Below are 22,126 nucleotides of genomic sequence, written 5' to 3'. Positions count from 1 at the left end.
GGCCCGTTTCGGATGCTTCAGAGACATCTGTTAGCGTTTTGAAATCCGAGCCATGGCTTTTGGAGAAATGGCTGCCCATCTAGAGGGAAGAAAAACGAATTCATTCCAGTGCAGTCTTCGTAAGGCATCAAAACCTTTGTGACTTAAAATACTTTTCAGCTATATACGTAAAAAAAAAAGTGTGTGTGGTGGTTGGTGGGGTGTTTCATGTGGAGCTATTAGGGCATTCATTGTTCCTGGCAAGTCTCTGAGAATTCCAAGTAATCAAAAAGTCACTTCTGTAGGTCCTTAGATGCTACAGAAACAGAAATCACATGTTAGCGACTTCATCTACTGTGGCGATGTGGCTTGGGGTAAGGGAATCTGCTTTGACCAAATAAAATTCTCAACCTTATAGTTGCAGCAGCTTCTTAAAAGTCTAAAACTTGAGAGGAATGGCATCCCAAACCAGCTTGTTCCCTACGGCTTGCAACCTAGGTCCAGAGGAAGATTCATGACTCGGGAGATTTTCAAATCGGGAGATCTTCAAATTGCCGTGTTGTTACTTTTTGTAATTTGAAAGACTCTAGGTTAGATGCTTAAGCAGGAGAGAGCTTCTGGGTGACTGGGTAGTGAACTTTCTGTTTGTGGGTACCTTCTGATGAATCTCGGTACCAATTACAAATGGCCAGATCATACTTTAATCTTTAGCCTTAATAGTAATCTCCGTGACTCTGCTCCTATTCCAAAACAAAACAAAAAACCACACACCAAACCTGTTACCCCTGAGGCAACTTAGACACAGAGTAGCACCCCTTGGGGGAAGAGAACTGCCCCATGGGGCTGCCAAGGCAGTCAACCTTGTATAAGTGCTTGGCAGTTTTGAACCCCTGACCTTTAGGTTAGTAGCTCAACACTTAACCACTGCACTCCCAGGGCTTCCTGCTCCTATTAATAAAGGGTTTTGGTTTTCAAGAGTGACAATTACCCCCAGTAAAATGATCTTTAAAAAAAGTGACAATCCATAGCCTGGCCTCCAAAATGTTCTTGGAGAACCCAAGACACTGCCATCATCCAGTCATTTTCAACTCAGTAACCTGTGGGACCCCTTCCATTTGGGGACTGTCAGCCTTTGTCAGTAGAGTCTTAGGACTAGTTAACATTAATAACATCTGTGGCTCAGGTTCTTAATCTCAGGTGTGAACCACATCTCAAAACTCAGTGCCATCAAGTCGATGCCAACTCATCATGGCCCTATAAGACAGGGTAGAGCTGCCCCCGTGAGTTTCCGAGACTAACTCTTTTCGGGACTAGAAAGCCCCTAACTAAATGCGACTTCAGTACACCCATTCTTTTGGTTGGCCTTCAGTTGACATTGTGTTCACTTGAACTTTAAAAAAAAATCATTTTATTAGGGGCTCACACAACTCTTATCACAATCCATATACATACATCAATTATGTAAAGCACATTTGTACATTCATTGCCCTCATCGTTCTCAAAACATTTGCTCTCCACTTAAGGCCCTGGCAGCAGCTCCTCATTTTCCCCCTCCCTCCCTGCTCCTCCTCCCTCATGAACCCTTGATAATTTATAAATGATTGTTGTCGTATCTTGCCCGGTCCGACATCTCCCCTCTCTCATCTTTCTGTTGTCCGTCCCCCAGGAAGACAGGTAGATCCCTTTAATCAGTTCCCCCTTTCCACCCCATGTGAACTATTATTGAAGAGAAGATGTAGGTTGGGAGAAACTGACACAAACTTGGTAGGCGTGAAGTTGAAATCACCAGAGCTGACAAGGCCTTTAGAGATGATCTGATTCTTTGGCCAAAAAGTTCACAAAGGAGAATCCCAGACTCTGGCGATTGATCTCCATTGTGAAGCACTCCAGTTAAACCTTTGGATGCTACTAAGGCGAACACTGTACCAGGTGCAGAAATGTGTTACTCATCTGTAATGTGAACTGGAACCAAACACTAAATGGTCCTTGGTTATCTGAAAACACAGGCCCAGGAGTTAGGAACTCCAAAGTTCTGTTTCTGTTTGGGCTCCCACTGACTCGGTTGGCTGGAGACGGTCCACATCCTGACAATAAGGCCAAAGTGGTCATTTTGTTGTTGGTCTGTTGCTCACCTAGACCTTCAGCCCCCTTCTCAGCCTCTTCCCTTTGAGCTGAGTTGCTGTGTGGTCTGTGGCATATTTTCCAAACCCTACGGGCCTCCTCTAACTTGCGAGGGCTGTCAGTGCTTCCCCCTCCTGAGCACGCCTGCCTCAGTCACTATGTGACTCTGCACTCGCTATCACTTTGCTGTCTGGGAACTTTAGGACAGTGTCTTGGGATGGTGAGGAGATCTGCCTTACCAAAGGATAGCTTAGCTCTGACTGCCCGCAGCAGCTTAAAGAGTGACCACCCAAGTAAGTTAAACAAGGGCCAGTCTCACAGGGTGCCAAGTAGTCACTAAACCATGAAGTCGTAGACATTGTGCATTTGCCCGGTGACCGACTCCTAGAGTCCCATAGCCTGGCGGCAGCAGGTTCCATGAACAAACTGGAAGGATTTTCAGTCACAGTCCCGCCCCTTCAGAGCGAAGGTGCTAGTTTCTGAACAATTTCTTGCTTAATCTCTAGTTCCTGCCATCCTCCCTCGATTTTTTTTCTCTGTGTACATGGTTCAAACAATTTTATGGTTCTAATAAATATACTTGAAATCATAACTGAGAAGTAGGCAGGAATAATGTCTTAAGCTTTTTCTGTCTGCCAATGTGGTCCTTCCAGTCCTCGGTTTGGTCTCCCAGGTCTTTCCAGACCCGCACAATCCGTGTATAGAGCAGGCTTCAGGAGGCCACATCATTTGCCTTCCCCAATCCTCTTTTTGAAATGAGGACCAGTTCATCTGAGTTGTCTGCAAGATAAATGTTAATCCTTTTTTAAAAAAAATTTTTGCAGATTCTTGTGTCTGAGCTCTGGAAAGTGCATTCATTTTCCTACTGGAGCATCCTTTTAGCTCACTGTAGACCCAGGGCTTTAAAAATGTTCACACAAAATGAATGGATCTGTCAAGTAGAATATAGCTTTAGATGAATGTTTACAATTCCCTTCTGAATCTCTGCTCTTGAAAAGATCTTGTAAGTAAAATATAACTGCTTTTGGTGATCGATGGCGGGGAAGATCACACGAGCTAGCTCAAGAGCTAGCTATGTCAAATGACCTGCAGATTCCGGTGGCAGCCCGGCCATTTCAATTGTGTTGGTGTGCAAAGGTTATTAGTAAATTCTTAGGATTATTCCTGCCCATCTTGTTATGTCTTTTTGTCGTATTGGACTTTCTAAGTAAAAGCCAAGAAAAGGTTGTTCGGGAGGAGTTGGGAGAGCTAAGTTATCTGTCAAAAGGGCCCTCCCACCCTGCCCCTCAGCCTTTGTTTTTTTCAACAGGAAACAGACTGCAGTGCTAAGCTGGCCAGAGATGGAATCTGTCCCTCCTAGACAGGGTATGCTTTTCAAGTTTAAGGAGTACAGCCATTCTCCCTTTTGGTCCGTGGACTTTTTCTTCAAAGTTACTCTTCATTTCTACAACCATTTATACTCTATATAAGATATTGTAATGTTCTTACATGTGCAGTTGTGAGGTGGGGAAAACCACTTTTCTCGCAAAACAAGCTCAGCTGTACTGGAAGAAAGTTACTCCTTCACCGTAGCCAACTTTCCCCTACACTGTGGTCGTGTCGCTAGACAGGAAGGGGTACAGGCCAGTAGGCCTGCCTATAAACACCTGTGGGGCACCACCTGAGCTGTGCTAGGTACAGCCAGCCCTTGACCTTCTCAAGTGAGACTTGTGAATTGTGGATTTCATTTCTTATTTAAATTCTGTGGGGTTCTCTAACTTTGGAAATTATCAGGGTAAATTTATATTCATTCTATGAGCAGAGAATTTTATCCTGGATAAAGGAAAAATTAAAACAGTGAAAAATGGCCCACTGTGCTGGTCTTAAGCAGAACCCAGAATTAGCACCATTACTTTTGTATAGTTCATTTTTTGTACATTTCACGTGACCATCTTTATGCCGCTTGTAGCAGTTACGTGATGCAGCCCAGCAAATGGGACCCCATGTTGCTGCTGTGGAAACAGGTTGAGGCTGAGAGGTGCAGTGATGTGTCCAGGGGCTGGAACAGTCACGTCATGTCACAAGTGTGACATTACTCCTACTTGGGTCTAATTTTTGTCATGTGATGCTTCTTTGCTTTAGCAATAGCTAGTCTATAGTTCAGAATTCAACCAGTCTGGAACCCACTAACTTTCTCATCCCAAAAATACTTGGAAAAACAACAACTACAAAAATGCTCCGAGTCCTGACTCTTGAGAGCCTTCTCATGTCAGACCGAGGAAAGCTGTCCTCACTCCGAATCAAGTGTCCAAGTGGGCGTCTCAGCAATCTTGGTGCCGGTTTGCCCTGCTGGGTAAGTAGGCTCCTGTGTGAGCAAGGGGACAAGCGGGAAACGCAGCTCCCAAAGCCTGGGCTTTTAGCAGTTCAGCTTACATGTTCCCCAGTGGGGACTCAAATGCAAGGAGTGTGTGTGCGCGCATACACGGGTGTCATTTGTCATCACAATCCTGTTAATATAGGTAACTTCAAGGCCTCTCCCGGGGTGAAGAGTAGTATTCTGGTCAAGTGTTTCAATGTAGAAAGGGTACTTAGAAAGCTGAACTATATCACACACACATCATCATCATCCTGAAACACAAATGTAATTGACATAAACGCCCATGTCTGAATCCAGAAGGGTACATAAAACAAGGTAAATCCAAATAATTTGAAACAGTAGATAATTACTAGTATTTCCTAAAAGTCTGGGTTAGATTTATCTCTTAAGTAAAACTTTTATTTCCCTTCCCAATCATGAATGCAGTTTGAGATTCTAAAATTCTTTCCAGAATTTTCATGTTTCCAATGGCAGGGGCCATAGCATCTATCTATTGAATCCACCTTACCGAGAGGGGACCTAAATCAGAGCTGCTCACTGCTGCAGCCTCCGGTGCAGTCCCTGGGAGGCGTCCCAACAGCTGTACTTTCGCAAGGCTAGAGGGCAGTGTTGCTGCCTTTCCACGGAGCAGCCAGGGCTGGGGCTGCTGCATGATGTCAAAGCAGAAGGAACATTGAAAACTATTTCAAAACAGGCCTTTACGTTTTTTAACCAAAGCTAGGACCAACCATAATTGTCTCCAGTGAGCCGTCTGCCAGCACAGCCAGTTTTGAAGGACCAAGCCAGCCGTTGAATTGACTTGTACATACTTCCTGTGCATCCTAAGGTGCACATTTGAAGTTCCCACCTCCACTATTTCCATTTAACGCAAGCCCAGGCTTCCCAACAGGAATGCATTTCCCACTTCCACTTCGGGGCTTTCTGGGGCTTGGACAACCTCATGATTCCTGTGAACCCTTTCCTCAGCAAAATGTTTGGAAGGCAGGTGTCCCTGTGTTTTGGAGTTCCTGGTGCCATGCTTCTGAGGCCTCAAGTCAAGGAGCCCCTGTGTGAGTGATTCGCTTGTGCAAAGCCTTTGCTGGGGATCGGGAGTGAGGGAGACCACTACTAGCTGGGGCAGGTGAAGATGGCTCAGGTGAGCCAGCGGGAAGGCTTACATTTCTTAATGGTTGGGATTCTGGGGAAGAAATGAATGTGAGGGTCTTCCGGGCAGGATACTCAGTTCAGTAGCTAGAAAACAGCAGCTGTAGAACCTGCAGGCTCCTCATTCGGCCCTCCAGGACCCAAGTTAGTGACCCAACCAGACATTTTAAATTTTATTTGTAAGGGTGTGTGTGGAGGGAGGGGTGCACACGTGTATACATGTGTGTGATTTTCTAATTGTCATTTGTCCTTTAAGGAAAGGTTAGCTCCGATTCCTTTTGGTGACAGGGTGGTTGTGGATACTGAGATTGTTCCAGTGTTAAATAATTATGGTAAGTCCCTAACAGCCATTTGGGGACTCTCTAAATACTCTATAAATCTCCACATCTAAATGTCTTAACCTTGAGAGCTGTCCTGCAAATGTTTATCAAATTTAACCATTGCTTGCAAAAAAGGTTTACCAAGAGCCTCTTCCAGGTATCCAGCCTTATTTGTCCCAAGAGTGTGTGTCCATTTGGGGGGAGGGGTGAGACAGGGGTACCTTGGGGAGGAGGTGATTGCTGAAAAGGAACTTGTAGAAAGAAAAACACCAGGCTGTCTGTTGTCTCACCTAGCCAACAGTCAAGTTCAGTTCACATTTTTGTAACTTTGCCTGTAGTCCCCTTACACCCCCCAGAATGCCCAGCTTCAAGGAAAAAAAAACAAACTAGAGCATACACCTCTTCTTGATATGATTGAAATAATGGATTGTGTGATATGTGATTATGTGCCAATAAAAACTTTTTTTAAAAAGCACTAGGACAGACACCTAGGTTTTTATATTGTGCCTGAATTGTGCATTCTAGCACGCTCAAACCCATTTGGGGGGCGGGGGGAAGGGAAATTCTCCCATTAAAGATTTTTTTTTTTGCAAGCTGACATATTTAATCATTTCTTTACCCCCAGGTGCAATCACATAATTCAGTGCTATTTAAAATCAGCTAGAAATCACACTGAAACTACATTACATTGACAAATATTAAATTTATTATAACTAGAATGAATTTAATGGGTCTCAGATTTGGCCACCTTATAGCTCCATAGGAGGAGGGGATTTTTTTTAACAGAAAAAAAAATGCATTATAAACTTGGTCAGATTACTTACACATTAAAAAAAAAGTAAGAACCAAAAAGACCCAACCAACTTCTAAAAAGGAAAAGAAAAACAAACCCTTAAGATTCACATAATTAAAGAACAGGAGAAAGCACGCAAACCTACAGCACAGCTACATTTACCAAACCAACCAAAGTCGGGGAGGGGATTTTTGTTCTCTTCTGATTATTTGTCGTAAAAAGGTCCACGGTCTTATATACACATGTATATAATGTTACATTCCAGCACGGTAAAAAGTCCCCTTTCCGCCCTCCCCCCTCCCTCCCCCCAAGTGTCCACCTAGTCTCCAAACTTGGAGAGGGGCGCCCGCTCCTGCTGCCGGTGCAGCTCGTTCTGGGCCAGCAGCTGGAGGTTCTCGGCGCGCAGCCGCTCCAGCTCCAGCTCCAGCTCCCGCACCCGCGCGTCGTCGCTGCCCAGCCGCTTGCTTTCCAGCCGCAGCCGGTTGTTCTCGTCCTCCATGCGCGAGAGGCACTTCTCGAGCTCCAGGTACTCCTTGATGAGCTCCTGCTTGCTCATGTTCTGCAGGCTCTCCGCGTGGTACCGCTCGTACGTCTCCGAGAAGTCCCGCTGCAGAAACTCACTGCCGTCCCCTCCCATGCCGTCGCTGCCCCCGTCCTCCTCACCTGCCTCTTCCATGAAGTCCTCATCGCTGGTGTCGTCGGACTTGGTGGCAGCCCGCTTGGGGTAGAGGCCGGTTTTGAGGTCAGGCTCCTCCTGGTCGTGGTCGTCCATGAGGAACTGCGTGGTGTTGTAGGGAGCGACCGGCTGACCCTTGGCGAACATCTCAGCTCGCACCCTCGAAGCTCGCTGGCTCTGTTTCTCGTCGAACTTTTTTTTCTCCTCCCAAGTCAGCTTGTAGTACGGTTTCCAGTGCCGCTTCTTCTTGGAGGGGCGTCGCCTATGCTTTTTCTTGCCCAGCTGTCTCTGCTGCTGTCCCCACGCCTCCTCGCCCCGGGAAGGAGGCGCCCCCAACTTGTTGGCCTCGGAGGAGTCAAGACAAGGGTGGACGGGTGGCTCGGCTTCGGGCTTCGGGTCCCCTGGCGCCGCAGGCAGGGAGGCCCCGCCAGCAGGCAGGTCGTCCCCGTTCTGGCCCTGCTCTCCCATCTCTGGGTAGCTGGGGTCTGGGCCGACGTGGGTCGGCAGAGGTGGTGGCTGGGGCGCCAGGCTCCCTTCCCCCTCTGGCCCCGGACGGCAGCCAGGCTGGGGGGACGCTCTCGATTGCCACCTACTGTCGTCCTCCGGCACCCGCTCCTCCGCGCCCGGGGGGCGCTCGGGGTCCCGCTCTTCCCGAAGAGCAGCAACAGCAGCACCTGTACAGTTGCTAGTCTGCGGCCGGTGCTGACACTCTGACAGGAGAGGCTCGGCCATGGCCAAGGGTCCTCTTCTCGAAGTTTGAAAATTTCTGGCTTAGTCCTTAAGGAACAAAGATTTTTCTTTTCTTTTAAAAGATGTCCAACGGAGTCCTTTTCGACTAGTAATTCTCGCAGTGACGTCTTCAGCAAGTCCGGTCCTTCTGCCAGCAAACTCCCAATTGCAACTTGGGGAGTTCAAGTCACTAAAGGGTTAAGAGCCCTCAGCGTTGCCAGCTAGGGGGTCCAGAGAGGTGTAGCGGCAGGAACAGTAGGTAATGTTCGGAAGCGGATAAACCTGAAGCGAGATCCCTGCAGAGCACTCCCACGATCGAAGAGTTGGTGGGCAAAGAGAGGAGGTCCAGCTCTAAGGGTTAAACCTAGCCCCGAAGGGGTTAAAACTACCCGATGACGCTACCTCGGAGGGGCCGGACGCACAAAGGGTTAAATCCCTTGCCGCAGAGCCCGCAAGGGGTTAAAGTCCCTGAGCCACCTCCTCCCACTTCCACGGGTGTCGCTCCAACCCGAGCTCCCAGTTCCTTAGGCCCGGCCGGAGCCTCCGCTAAGGACAGACAAACTCATCTCCCCTTTGGCTCGATGCTCTGCTCAGTTCTCCTCCGCCTCCTCCTCTTTTCCTCCCTCCCCCTGCCGACAGCTTCGCTTCCGCCTCCTCCCTCAACTTCCCCTCCCAACCTGCCTCTCCACCTGCCAACTTCCAACTGCTGTCTCCCAGTCCTCTGCGCCTCTTTTATATAGAAGCCTAGGCGCTCCGCCCTTGCGCATGCGCGAAGGGATCTCCATTGCGGGAAGCCGGGAGTCGTAGTTCCTATCTTTTGTGCCCGCCGTCCTCGCGCGCCAGGCGACGTAGCCAATCCCAGGACGCGTAAGGGACGTCTCCCAGGCTCACTCCTTCCATCGCTTATCCCTCGCTATGGAAACGTGAGTGATCATTGGCCAAGGTTTGCACGTCTTGTTGAAAAAAGACGACCAATCAGAGCGAGGATGGGGCGGGTTCTGGACCGTACCATTATGCTGCAGGAATGTGAGGAGATTCGGTGGCCTATGAGGAGCCACACAGGATCTTTTTACGGAAAGGTGCGTTTTAAAGGATATTATCTTATTTTATTCTAAGCGGAAGGGTTATGAAAATCACAAGCATCTGTGAACTAAAGAAAGAATGGTTTATTCCTAAAAAGTAGTCCCCAAAGTGTAAAAGAGGATTAAATTCTTTAAAGAGCGAAGTTGGCCCACAGCTATTAACTCTCAGTTCTTAAGATTATAGTAATGGTTTCACTGTGCGTCGGCTGTCCTGGAATCGGCATTTGCGGAAGGATATCGTGAACATTTTGGGTAAATTTTTTTTTAATAAAGCGAAAAGCGCATCAAGAGGTAAACAAATTAATAAAAAGTGCCGCCTTAAAGGGGAAGCGTGGCTGCGTTTAGTTAGCCAGCTCGGACTAGGCCGTGGAAAATGAGGAACCGAGTTCGAGTCCCAAGTGACGCCGAACCTCCATCCGCTGCCCCCACCCCCACCCCCCAATCGAAGGAAGTCTCGTTCCAGCCCTGCCACTGGCCCGTTCCAGGGCCACCTTAATCCTAGAGGCTAATGCGGAATGGTGATCCGCGGCCGCGCCTCCCCTGGGTGACCAGAAAGCTCGGGCCGAAGCCTGGGCCTTGCCGCCGCGGGCCCTGGTTCTGTCGAAGAAAATGGCCTCCTGGGGCCTCCTGGTCTCTTCACTTCCGACCAAGAGCGTTTCCTGAGGCCGGATGGGGGAAGTCCAGCCAGCGGAGGAGCCTCTTTGTTGAGGAGGGGTTCGAAATGAAGAATGAGTTGCAATGATCCGTCCTGGCTCATGAAAGCACATCTACCTAGGCCCTTCCTCATCTTGGCGCTGGGCAAGACCTGGAAGGAACCAGAAGCTTCCCTGAGGAGGAGGCAGCCCTTTCCTGAACGGGGGTGGGGGTGGGAGGTGGGGGGGCGGTGTGAAAGGGGGACATTTCGGCCCAGCACTGTGGGCAAGCTAAGGGGCGGGGGGAGGGGGGCATGTTTTCCCGGAAGAAAGATTTTCCAGACTCCAAGCCCTGGCCTGAAAGCATTCTTGATCTCGATTTTTACACAACCTTCTCATTATTTTTCACTAGTAATCCCCTCTACATACCTACACTTTCTGTCCTATGACACTGGGTTGCATGCGGAATCATTTGACCACATCACAGCCCTGTGAATTCGGCAAGGCAGGAATGAGCATCTCCATTTTAGAGCTAAGAAATGTCTGCGACCCAGGAATTAAAGTGACTTGTCCAAGGTCACATGACAGTCGACTGACCGCTGCTGTCGGCTCAAGTGGTTTCTGTCACCCTATGCCCATTTTCCTGTCACCATCTCCTAAAATCTTTCCTCAAGAACTCAATGTAGGTCCTTTCATCAACAGCTCCAACCTAATTTAGACCAGCAGTCCTTCGCTGGCAAACACTTGTTAGGGTGAAGAGGTGAATAAAATGTCATCCCTGCCCCTAGGTTGTTCATGAACTGTGTAGCATGGCCACCAAATTGCAATTCGACAGGTAGCTCCAAAATGAGAAGTAAAGATCTTGGTAGGCGCTTGTGAGCCAAGCTGTGGAGTTGGGAACCGTGGACAGGGTTTTTAAAGGAAGTGACTCTGGAGCTGGGTGCTCCTGGATGAAAAGTCTTTCCCAGCAGGGGCATGAAGAGTGCATCCTGAGAAGAGCATGCATGCATCCTGTCCAAAGGGGATTTGCCTGGGATCTGGGGAGTGGTTCTGTGAGACAGATAGGTATGTGGGCAGGTGCTGATGGACAAACCTTGTAATTGTCTGCAAAATGAGAGGTAAGCAAATGTCTCTGGGTACATCAGATGCTTTGGAATGGACCATACCAGCCTGGCATTCCTGTTTTCTATGGACTTCCTAGGGCTCAACAAACTCATAGCGACCCTATTGTATACAGAACTTCCCTTGTGGGTTTCCAACACTAGCAGTTTAGGAATTAAAAAACCTCATCTTTCTGATGCCGAGTGGCTGGTGGTTTCAAACTACTGACTTTCTGCTTAGCAGCCCAACGCAGAAACCAGTTGTCTATGAACTCAGATCTACCTGAAAAACGTACCTTGTGTTTCAGCATCCATCAGGCAGGAGGCTGGTTCCCTGAAGACAAGAACTGACCCCAATACTGAGAGTGAGAAAGGGGCTGCAACAATGGCGTCATCGTGACAGTGTCAGGATAGTGCTGGATCGGGCAAATTCATTCTGTTGCGCGCAGGGCCACTGAGAGTCAGAGCCAACTTAAGGACACCTGACAACAAAATATGGCAACACCCTGAGGAATTCAGAGGCTTCCAAATATTTTTTTAAATCATTTTATTGGGGGCTTGTACAATTCTTATCACAATCCATCCATCCATCCATTGTGTCAAGCACATTTGTACATTTGTTGCCATCATCATTCTCAAAACACTTGCTTTCTACTTGAGCCCTTAGTATCAGCTCATTTTCCCTCTCCCTCCCAGCTCCCCCCTCCCTGAGGCTTCCAAATCTTGACTAGAATTTCAGGTTACTAGTGAGCAGATTTGGATAATAAAAGTCTGTCAGCTTCAGCTCTTGCCGGGGTCAGTGTCATTTGTCAAGTGGTGGTGGTGGCAACATTGTTGGCGGAAAGATAGCCAGACTGATAGATTTTGTGGAACTTAACAGAATTCTATGAAAGAATGAGCCAGACGCCTCCTTTTTAGCTGAGTTCTAACTCTTGGCCAGACATTTTGCATGCCCTAATCAACCCCGGTAGAACTGTCAGGTAAGCATTGAACTGCTAACCTCAGGATCAGTGGTTCAGACCTGCCCCAAAAAATATGTATAACCTAGAACACCCTAGGGTCACTATGAGTTGAACAGCTCCAGATGGTGACCTAGTGCCAGGCCCTGGTCAGGGCCAAAGGCTGACAGGAATTCAAGAGATTAGGGTCTCCAGGGAAGGACCTTTTAAGTGGACCTCTTCCTCGCCCAGTGCTGGCAGTCCCCTGGGGCCCCAGGGGTGGGAGTTACAGGATTCTCTAGGATGCTGTGGTCATTTGTTTGGTGGGACCCTACAACCCAGTGCCCCCCCCAGGCACTGGGCACCGGGAGATGCTGAAGAGTGGCAAGTTCTGCCAGCAAACTGGACAGTGACTGGAGCCAGGGTGGGCAAAGGGACACAACAGGGCTGGCAAGGGCTGGAGAAAGTTTTATTTAGAACTCAAACCACCTGCAGGAGTCAGCAGCCGCCAGGGGTGCATGAACTCTGCGGGTGCTCAGTGCCCCTCCCCTCCCCTTCCCAGGGAGGCTAGGCTCCCAGGGAGGCTAGGCCCGGGTGTTCCAGAAAGTTTCCTGGGGAAGTCCGAGCGCGGAGATTAAAGCGAGTCGCTCCGGCAGACAGCTAGGCGAGAGGGGGCTGGAAGGGGCGCAGTCCGTAGCCACCACTGCTGCGGCCCCGCCTTCAGGCTTGGCGCTCCCTATCCGCACCCCAGTCCCGTGGGCCTGGCCCCAGGCTGCACGCTTGGCCCCACCCATCCCAGTGGCTGTAGCTGGCCCCGCCCTAGGGGAGGGGGTGCCCCGCCCAGGCCTTCCTCCAAACGAAAGCTAAGAGCAAAGGAAACTCATCTAAAAGTCCCAACCCCAGCCTCCCTTTGACCTTTCACTCGGGGGTTGGGGTGCGCGGAAGGGGCTTCAGTCTCACGCAAGCCGGGCTTCTCCCCTCACTCGGTGGGGGCACTGACGGCAAAAGATGCAGGCTCTCTTTTATTGAGTGAGACATTCCTTTGAAAAGCAAATCTGTACACGGGAAGACGTCCTGAGTCTGTGTGGAGGGTGGTGGTGAGGGGGTCAAGCAAAATGACTGCTTACTCCTTTCCCTTCAGGGCCCCCCTCCCATGCCCAGCCTCCCAGCCAGTCAGTCAAGGCCCCAGCCCAAGCCCCAACTTGCCCCAGAGTCTCCTGGGAGAGGTGTGGAAGGAGTCAAGTGGGCTGGGCTGAGACCCAGGAGTCCCACCCCCTGCCCCCCATGTCATTGCTGACCCAGCAGCCTGCTGAGCACTGCAGGTGGGAGGGTGGGGCCCCCAGTAGTGGAGGTGGCCTCAAGGCAGACGCTGATGGGGGTGATTTTGAAAGGCCTGGAAACTCTGGGAAGGCCCCGGGCAAAGCAGAACAGGACGGCGGGGACCCTGGCCTCCTCAGTTGGCTGCAAAGATCCCTCCATCGAGAGTCACCTCTTCTGGGTGCGAAACTGTCTGAAGAGCCACTGGACAACGAAGGGCCACAGGAGGATGATGAGCAGCGTGGGGCCCGGGAGCCTGAGGGCCCAGGGCCGGGCATTGGGTGGGGACATCTGCTGTCAGGAGAAGAGAGCCAGGATCTCAGCACAGAGGAGCCCACCTTAGGAACCGCCCTTCCTGAGGTTAGTGGGACATCTGCACCCCGCCCCCAACTGTGGGCGGAGACCCTCCCAGGACAATCCATGGGTCCAGGAGGGGCTGCCATTTGAGGGGTGGCTTCAAAGCAATGATCAGAAGAGCTCATATTGCCACATATTTCCAAGGAGGACCCTGGGCACTGCAATGTTTTGTTTCTCAATAGCATTTCCCACTCAGAATCCAGGGCTCCTCAGAGAAGTGGCTGATGCCAGGCCTGGGGTAGTGAAGGCAGAGGTGGCTGTGAGGCATCTTGTACCAGAAAGCAAGGAGCTTCGGAGGATTCGTGAGATCCTGTTAGAAGGGGACTAGGCAAACACTAGTTAGGGCCCCAAAGTGAATCAACTGTCATATCCCTGCCCCTAGATTGTTTATGAACTAGTGGTTACATGTTGGGCTTGCTAACCACAAGGTCAGCAGTTCAAAACCACCAGCTGCTCCACAAGAAAAAGCAGCCGCTTTCTACTTCCATCAGGAGTCCCAGTCTTTACAACTGAGAGTGAGCTGCAATCTTGGAAACTCGCGGGCAGTTCTGCCTTGCCCGGTAGTCTCGCCCTGAGTCAGAATGGACTCAGTGGCCGAGAGTTTGGAATGTGCTTGTCAGAGGACATAGGCTGAAAGGGGCCTCCTTTGGCCCAAGCTGGGACTATCAGCAAGGATTGCAGTGATTGAAATACAGAGCCTCCAGAGCCCGTAAGTCCCTAATACTCAAGAGAGAGAAAAGGGGAACTTTGTCGCCCCTGAGGTGACTTTTAAATCAATTCCTTATTTCAAAATAGAGAAAAAAATAAGTGCTCATCCCACCTTTCCACAAGGCACTGTCTTTGAGGGAAACCCTTAGATTATCAGAGAAAGTCCTACTTGACAGGAAAATGGCAGCTAAAAAATGTTAAGGGAATAATGAATTTTCGAATCATTTTGTACAAGCCCTAAGTAAATGATTGATTCAGGCAAAGAACATCAGTTACTGTTAAAAACCCTGCGGGGTTACCAGGGCACAGGACATTTGTGAAGTGCCAAGATAACACAGGCCAAAATACTCCCTGGCGACCAGAGGGCACTAGGCCTTGCCAAGGATGGGAGCAGCCTGTGGCCCGAGTCCATGCAAGTGATTCCTTTTAGAACACTACTGGTGGGCCATGGAGGACATCGTCAGCTCCATCACAATCAGGTCAAAGCCACTTAACGGGGCACTGCCTAGCCCTGATAGCTAACCTCTCTCTCACAGGTTAGCAGTAAACTGTATCGAGGAACGAGCTAAATGCCACCAGGAGGATAAACCAAACCCCAAAGGATGGAACTGACTAGAGGGCCACCGGCCTTTTCTCATCAACATATCAGTGGCAGGGAAAAGGGATGAGAAGAAACTTAAGGAACACAAGATGCAGTGTGTGGTACTGGACTGGACAAAGAAGCTGGGAAGGGCAGTCTCGGAACAATGGGGGAAATTGGATTTGGATCTGGTATTTACTGAGAAGAAGCTATGGCTAGCTAATTGTGTGACACAGGTTGGTGTGGCTAGGAAGTGGGAAATTCCTGTTGAGGTAGACCCAAGTGTTTAGAAGAAGTCCACCAGAAGGTGTCTATCCTGGACCACCAATAGTCAGTTCCGACTCATGGGGACCCCTGGTGGGTCAGAGTAGAAGTGCAGAGAGCAGGCCTCCAGGCCTTTCTTCCACGGGACCTCTGGGTGAACTCAACCCTCTGGCTGTTCAGCCAGCCTCCAAGCATGTTAACCACTGCACCAGCCAGAGATTCCCTTGCAGTCTGTGACCCACTTAGCATCTAGGCATGTGAAACTGCCAAAAGTAAGAGTAAAGTCCTGGGCAGGAGCTGCTGGAAAGGGGCTGGTTTCCTGGGTCTGACAAGCACTGTGCTGAGTAGGTTCTGGGTAATCTGTGGGACACCCCCGCCCCGACTCTACCCAGCAACTCAGTCCCCCTCCTGCCTGCAGCCTTTCAAGAATGGGCCCACCAGAGTGCAGGGTGGGTCCCAATTCGATCACTCCCTATTAATAAGAGCAACACTCTGAGGATGCCCTATGTGGTGGGATCTGCGGAGGCAGCACCTGTGAGCACTGTCCCTCCAAACCCCCACTTCCAAGCTGTGCATTCCCAGGAAACTTACTCAACCTCAAGCCTTATTTCATAGGGCTGAAGTGTGATTAAATGAGATGCAAGCAGCAGGCCTGGCGCACCGTTGGGACTCAAGGAGTGGCACCTGCTCCTTATTTTGCTGAAGCCCAGGCCCCAAGGCCTGTGCAGGGCAGCCGACCTAGGTGTCAGGACATGGGTGAGGGAGGCAAGGGCTGATCTGTTTGGGGGAACAAGAGTCTGAGAACATATGCCTGACTGGGGGGCAACAAGGACGCCAGCCTCAAGCACACAGCAGACAGTATCCCGGCCCACAGACTTCCAGGGCTGGTTCTCATGCTCTTTTCTCTCCAGACAGAGAGTGGGGGGCAGTCCTTCAGACCCCCTGCTCCCAGCCAGCACCATGAGTCACCCAGTCTCTGGAGGAAGCAGGCTGTGGGCAGGCAGAGGCCTCGGGACGATGACAAAAGCGGCTGGGAGAGAAGGCTGGAGTTGGGACAGGCAGAGTGGCCCTCCAGTCATAATGGGGTCAGGGGGACCTTACCTGCTTGTGGGGGCGGGGCATGCTCTCCAGGTTCTGCAACCTTCCCTGGACATCCCGCATGCTCTCCTGCAGCGCCTGAACGGTTCCCACCAGCCACGAGTCCAAATCCTGGGGTCCCAGCTGACTGCCCCCCAAGCCCTCTGTGGAGCACAGACACAGGGAAGGGGACTCAGGAAGCGGCTCAGTGGGAGGCAAGGGAAGGTAATGACAGGTGGGAGGTGCAGTCATAGACAGTCCTGTACCAAGTGTGACCTGGCAAAGGTTCTCCATAGGCCCATAACAAGCTGCCAGGCTTCGAACGGCAGCGCTGCTACTGCTCACTAGCTGTGTGATTTAGGGCAAGGCACTAACCTCTCTGGGACACAGTTTGTCACCTGAAAGTCAGAGTGCGGTGTCCTTTTTCTCAGAGTAACTTGCTCAGAGCTAATCTATATGGAAGTGACCCTGTGAGCCACTGTACAGGGGAAGTTCTAGAAGGGGGCAGGGAGGCCCATGAAGCTGGAGGTGATGGGGGGAGGGGTAGAGGACAGAGACTCTGCCTGCCCAGGCTGTGACAGAGGTTGTATCTTGTGCTTAGTGCTGGACTTTCACCTCTGGCCCAGGAGGGCAGCGGGGGGTGGGGGTGGGTGGGGGGGTGGGTGAGCTACCAGAAGCACAGAGGAAGGTGAGAGGACTCACCTTTCTCCCTCAGGGGCCTGGGGCTGGTCCAGGAATCAGGACCCCCTGCAGGTGCTGCCCCCTGCTCTTCCCACACCTGCTGAGATGAATGACAAGGTCCTGGGGTGGTTGAAGTAGCCAGGGTCTGCGAGGGGTGAGGAGGTGCACAGGGAGGGGGCCTCACCAGCTCTGGTTCCAGCTGCTCCAGGGAATCACAGAACACCTCGGAGTCCAGTTCCCTGGGTGGCGGGGCTTCTGGGGACGGCAGTGGAGTTATTGATAACAGAGGGGGGCCTACACAGGGAGGCGATGAACATACAACTGGACAGAGGACTTGTTCATGGGGCAATAGGGACATTGGCACAAGAAACTCCAGTAGGTTCAAGGTCTGTGAGCATGAGGTCTGGCACCCAGCCTCCCTGCCCATCTTAGCCCGCCTTGTGAATTTGGCTCTCTGTGCCTGTACTGACCTGGGCTGGGAGGGACTGGTTCCTTGGGAGGACAGGGAGGCTCTGAGTCAACCCCAACATCTCCATTCAGGATTTGCTCTTTCCGACCTGCTGAGACACTGCACTGAGATGGGCCTGAGGGGAAGGGACCCCTGCTCCCTACCAGCCCTGAACACTGCCTGAGATCATGTCACTAGGGGTCTCGACTGGGGTTCTCACAGCATCATCACCTGGAACTTTCTATCCCACCCCCAACTGAACCCCGTTCAGCCCCTTGGAGCCTGACCTGTGACTCTTTTCAGGAAGGTTTCCGGGGGCCTTGGCATGTCAGGGATCACCTGATAGAGTGGCTCAAAGTACCCAAACATGTCCTCTGCCACCTCGCCCAGTGGCACTGTGTCGATCACCTGTGGGTAAGGGACCTGTATGTGGGGGTAGGCCGGGGACCAGGGAAAGGCAGGGTGGAGTGGGGTGGCAACATGAAGGTGAGACTCATGGGGTCAGTGCACGAAACATAAAGGGTCAGCACTAGAGGGGCCTAAGGCAGGCTACTGGGGTGGGGCTCAGCAGGCTACCCCTTTACCTTCTGCGCCACCACCTTCATCTCAGCAATGTAGGCAGACATGGCTTCCTCCCTGCTCATCTTGCCCAGGCTGTTCCACGCATCCCTGGGGGGCAGAAGGCTGTAAGCAGGCTGGTTGACAGCTGAGACTTGCTTGCCCGGCCAATGGGGAGCTCACCACTTATAGCGTCCAATGGGGTCCCAGAAACCAGGCCGGGGAACCAGGCAGGGCCCCACCGTGGCCTGTTTGTAGTAGCTGTAGAATCGCAGCATCTCTTCATAAGAGGGATGGTATGACCCTAGGCAGGGGTGGGAAGTAGAGGGCAGAGCATCACCCTCAGCCCTAGGTGGACAGAAATCACTCTTGGAGCAGGTAGAAGCAATGAGGTGCCCTGTCCAGGAGTGGGTTGGGTGACTGTGGGGTCTCACTAGGCAGGAACCTTTCTTTGGGAGCTTCAAACGCCAGATCCAGCAGGCTGACATCCCCAAACAAACATGGATCCCCAGCGTGTCCCCAAAGCCTCACCATTCTTGGGCAAGCTCTGAATGACGCTGACTGCAGCCTGGAACTGCTTCTGGCAGTCTGGCTCCGGACCTTCATCTTCGGTGCCCATCCCCGGGGACCCGGGGGGGCAAAGAGCCCCACTTTTGAACGATTCTGCAAGAACAAGTTCTATAAGAGCAGGCGTCCTGGGCTCACCGGCACGCACCTCTGGGAGTCACTTTCCGGGAAAGGCCAGAGTGGGATACCCCGGCTGCTCCCAGCATTCCAAGAAGGGGCTGAGGAAGGCTCCTGCTCCTACCTGAAGGCAGCGTGGGTGAGGGCAGGGTGCGGTAGACCTCCGGGAGCCCGTGGGTGGGCGGAGTGGCAGAAGCTAAGGGTCCAGTATTAATTAGCTAAATCCCCAGATCTCTCACTAGGTTCTCAGCCCCAACTCCTAGACAGGGGGATGGTCAAGTAAGAAAGAGTCAGGATGGGGCAGTCTCACCCTGGATCCCTGCATCCCGACTTGGTCACCCTGCACTCACCCCTGTCCACTGCCGGGACATCTGGGTCCTCTTTCGCCTCTAGCCGACAGCTTCCGACTGACCCCGGGCACCAAACTGGTCCGTACTGGGACTAGGAGCGAGGGGAGAAATTTGAACCAATAGGAGGGCACGTTTCACATTCGGCTTCTATACTCCAGCCACTCAACACGGGTTTTTCAAGATTATGCAAATAGTTTCATGTTGCCTCTTCCAATCAGGTGCGTCGTAGACGCGAGTCCGATTCGCCTTCCCCGGACGTCCAGAGTTGGGCTGCAGCGCCCCCTGGTGGACATAGAAAAGTGACGCTGGGTCCTCGCGCCACCTGGTGGAAATGCACATCTGACTGCTCAGGTTCTGTGGGACAGTTGGGAAAGATGCTACTCACTTCATCAAACACTTGCCAGACTCTGGGGAGAAAAAAGGGAGTCATGTCCTGGAGTCAGGGGTTCGGAAGAAGGGACTTTGGAACTGACGCAACTAACAACCAAAGTAAGTCAGGAGAAGAATGAAAGTCTTTCTTGGAAGAGGTAGCTGCAGTACTGAGGCGAAAACTTGATATTCAAGAAAAAAAAATCAGGACTGTAGAGGGGTACAGGGACGATACGGAATCTTTGGGGCGAGGAATTCTGAGTAAGATAGTCCAGGAGCATGTCTGTCTAAATAAGATAGGCTAGATGAACAATCTGGGGAGAAAAACAACTGGACCAACAGTTCCAGGGGAACAAGAGATAGGGGGAAGTAGGGGGAAAGGAAGTGGTGTTAACAAACCCAGGGACAAGGGAATAACATGTGATCCAAATTGGAGGTGAGGTGGATGTGGGAGGTCTGGTAGGGTATGATCAAGGGTAATGTAACCAAGAGGAATTGCTGAAACCCAGGTGGGGACTGAGCATGATAGTGGGACAGGAGGAAAGTCAAGAGAAATAGAGGAAAGAGCTGGGAGGCAAAGGGCATTTATAGAGGTCTAAATAAAGACATGTATATATGTAAATATATTTATATATGAGGATGGGGAAATAGATTATGTGCATATATTTATAGGTTTAGTATTAAGGCAGCAGAAGGACATTGGGCCTCCACTCAAGTACTCCCTCAATGCAAGAATACTTTCTTCAATTAAATTGACATCCTATGATGCTCACCTTCCTGACACAACCGTTGAAGACAAAGCGGGTGAATAAGCAAATGTGGTGAAGAAAGCTGATGGCGCCCGGCCATCAAAAGATAGCGTCTGGGGTCTTAAAAGTTTGAGGGTAAACAAGCAGCCATCTAGCTCAGAAGCAACAAAGTCCACATGGAAGAAGCACACCAGCCTGTGTGATCACAAGGTGCCGAAGGGATCAGCTATCAGGCATCAAAGAACAAAAAATCATATCATTGAATGCACACCTCCATGATACAATCGCTGAAGACAAATGGGTGCATAAGCAAATGTGGCAAAAAAAGCTGATGGTGGCCTGCTATCAAAAGGTATAGCTTCTGGGGTCTTAAAGGCTTGAAGGTAAACAAGCCAAGTGGCTATCTAGCTCAGAAGCAACAAAGCCCACATGGAAGAAGCACACCAGCCTGTGCGATCACGAGGTGTCGAAGGGATCAGGTATAAGGCATCATCAGAACAAAAAAAATCCTACCATAGTGAATGGTGGGGGGGGGGGAGTACGGAGTGGAGACCCAAAGCCCATTTGTAGGCCACTAGAGATCCTCTTGCAGAGGGGTCTAGGGGAGGAGACAAGCCAGTCAATGTGCAATGTAGCAACGATGAAAAATACAACTTTCCTCTAGTTTCTAAATGCTTCCTACCCCACCCCACCCCCACCCCCGCACTATCATGATCCCAGTTCTACCTTGCAAGTCTGGCTAGACCAGAGGATGTACACAGGTACAGATAGGAACTGGAAACAGAGAATCTAGGGCGGATGATCCCTTCAGCACCAGGGGTGTGAGTGGTGATATTGGGAGTGTAGAGGGAGCGTGGGTTGGAAAGAGGAAACCGATTACAAGGATCTGCATGTAACCTCCTCCCTGCAGAAAAGTGGGTGAAGGGAGACGTCAGACAGGGCAAGATATGACAAAATAATAATTTATAAATTACCAAGGCTTCATGAGGGAGGGGGGAGCGGGGAGGGAGGGGGGAAAATGAGGAGCTGATGCCAGGGGCTTAGGTGGAGAGCAAGTTTTGAGAATGAAGAGGGCAATGAATGTACAGATTTGCTTTACACAACTGATGTATGTATGGATTGTGATAAGAGTTGTATGAGCCCCTAATAAAACCATTAAAATAAATAAATTAATTTTTTTAAAAAGATAGCCCAGGAGATAAGTAGATAGATGGTAAATGTAGGGCCAGAAAAGCTTTCTTTTGGTGTGCCACGCCCCTGGCCGCCGCCGAGCGGCGCTGTGCTCCCTGCTCTCCGCCTTCCACCCAGGCTATGAAGTATGGACGCCCGCACACCCTCCTCACCTGTCAGCTCACCTCTGGAGCACTTATTCGAGTGGTTTCATAGATACGAAAAGCACACGATCACCAGGTTGATGTCGCAGACACTACGCGCAGTAGGGTAGCGGCCTTCGATCACGGAGTGGGGTACGACCTGTCCAAGTCGCACCCCCCAGAACCAGTTGCTGGGGATTCTAGATCTGTTTCAAGACTTGTATCACAAGAGGGGGCGGTCGCTGGCCGGGCGCCAGGAGGGTAAATACTATGACGTCACAGCCACAGCCTTTTCAGTCTCTCCTCCCTCTTCCCGCTCCCCTAACCTCGGCTGCCCCGGTCCCCCAGAACCCGTGACCCAGGAGGAGCGATCCTGTCGGCGCCCCTGCCCCACGCAGTCGGTCCCTTCAGAGCAAGCGGGTGGGGGCGGGTGGGACGGAGGAGAGGGGCGCGGAGCCCGCTTTGCCTTAGCGCCCCTGTGAAGGAGAGGCGGTCTGGGACAGCGCGACCCCCGGAATCAAGGCTGTGGCTACGGGGTGGGGTCGGCATCCGGGGGCTACTCAGAAAGTGGGGGGGCGGACCCAGAACAGGGAGCGCACGCCACACCTCCGGGAGACTCGGGCTCTGCGGGACCCGCCAGGGCTCTGAGGGCGGTTCCCCGGCGGCGCCTCGCCCCGCCCCGGGCCCCGCCCCATCCAGGGCCTCTCCCCGCCCCCCGCCCTAGGCCCGCCCATATAGCCTCGCCCCACCCAGGGCCCCGCCCCGCCCCGTCCTAGACCCGCCCATATAGCCTCGCCCCGCC

At 51.5% G+C, this 22,126-nt stretch overlaps 2 protein-coding genes across 11 annotated transcripts; both read right to left on the bottom strand.

Moving 5' to 3' along the window:
- Nucleotides 1-6,602: 6,602 nt before the first annotated feature.
- HEXIM1 (HEXIM P-TEFb complex subunit 1) lies at nucleotides 6,603-8,811 on the bottom strand. Its single transcript, XM_075561993.1, has one exon. The coding sequence runs from the start codon at nucleotides 8,118-8,120 to the stop codon at nucleotides 7,032-7,034; it is 1,089 nt and encodes a 362-aa protein (XP_075418108.1). The 5' UTR covers nucleotides 8,121-8,811; the 3' UTR covers nucleotides 6,603-7,031.
- A 2,675-nt stretch (nucleotides 8,812-11,486) lies between these two features.
- On the bottom strand, nucleotides 11,487-21,642 carry ACBD4 (acyl-CoA binding domain containing 4). 10 transcript variants are annotated; one of them, XM_075561990.1, is made up of 12 exons: nucleotides 21,355-21,623; nucleotides 18,894-18,984; nucleotides 18,668-18,802; nucleotides 18,391-18,522; nucleotides 18,043-18,163; nucleotides 17,886-17,970; nucleotides 17,589-17,709; nucleotides 17,324-17,410; nucleotides 17,038-17,147; nucleotides 16,875-16,953; nucleotides 16,197-16,336; nucleotides 13,214-13,477 (listed from the first exon to the last, which is right to left on the bottom strand). In XM_075561990.1, the coding sequence occupies exons 4-12, from the start codon at nucleotides 18,476-18,478 to the stop codon at nucleotides 13,355-13,357; spliced, it is 954 nt and encodes a 317-aa protein (XP_075418105.1). In that variant the 5' UTR covers nucleotides 18,479-18,522; nucleotides 18,668-18,802; nucleotides 18,894-18,984; nucleotides 21,355-21,623; the 3' UTR covers nucleotides 13,214-13,354. The 10 variants fall into 10 exon arrangements, with proteins under 10 accessions (XP_075418100.1, XP_075418097.1, XP_075418101.1 ...); XM_075561987.1 differs by having other exon boundaries at nucleotides 13,214-13,480; nucleotides 21,355-21,621; XM_075561989.1 differs by having other exon boundaries at nucleotides 13,214-13,480; nucleotides 16,875-16,950; nucleotides 21,355-21,618.
- Nucleotides 21,643-22,126: the final 484 nt, after the last annotated feature.

Source organism: Tenrec ecaudatus, chromosome 10, assembly GCF_050624435.1.
Source record: "Tenrec ecaudatus isolate mTenEca1 chromosome 10, mTenEca1.hap1, whole genome shotgun sequence".
NCBI lineage: Eukaryota > Metazoa > Chordata > Mammalia > Afrosoricida > Tenrecidae > Tenrec > Tenrec ecaudatus.
The sequence above is the reverse complement of the archived record's forward strand: the minus strand, read 5'-3'. Positions and strand labels throughout refer to the sequence as shown.

Bases quoted from the DNA above. Each gene is read 5' to 3' on its own strand.
- HEXIM1 (XM_075561993.1), bottom strand. From the start codon at position 8,120: ATGGCCGAGCCTCTCCTGTCAGAGTGTCAGCACCGGCCGCAGACTAGC.
- ACBD4 (XM_075561984.1), bottom strand. From the start codon at position 18,478: ATGGGCACCGAAGATGAAGGTCCGGAGCCAGACTGCCAGAAGCAGTTC. The intron at 17,148-17,323 runs GTCAGTACAGGC...CTCCCTGTGTAG, and splicing joins ACCAGTCCCTCCCAGCCCAG to GCCCCCCTCTGTTATCAATA. The intron at 13,481-16,196 runs GTAAGGTCCCCC...TTCTCCTGACAG, and splicing joins TGCCCCGCCCCCACAAGCAG to CAGATGTCCCCACCCAATGC.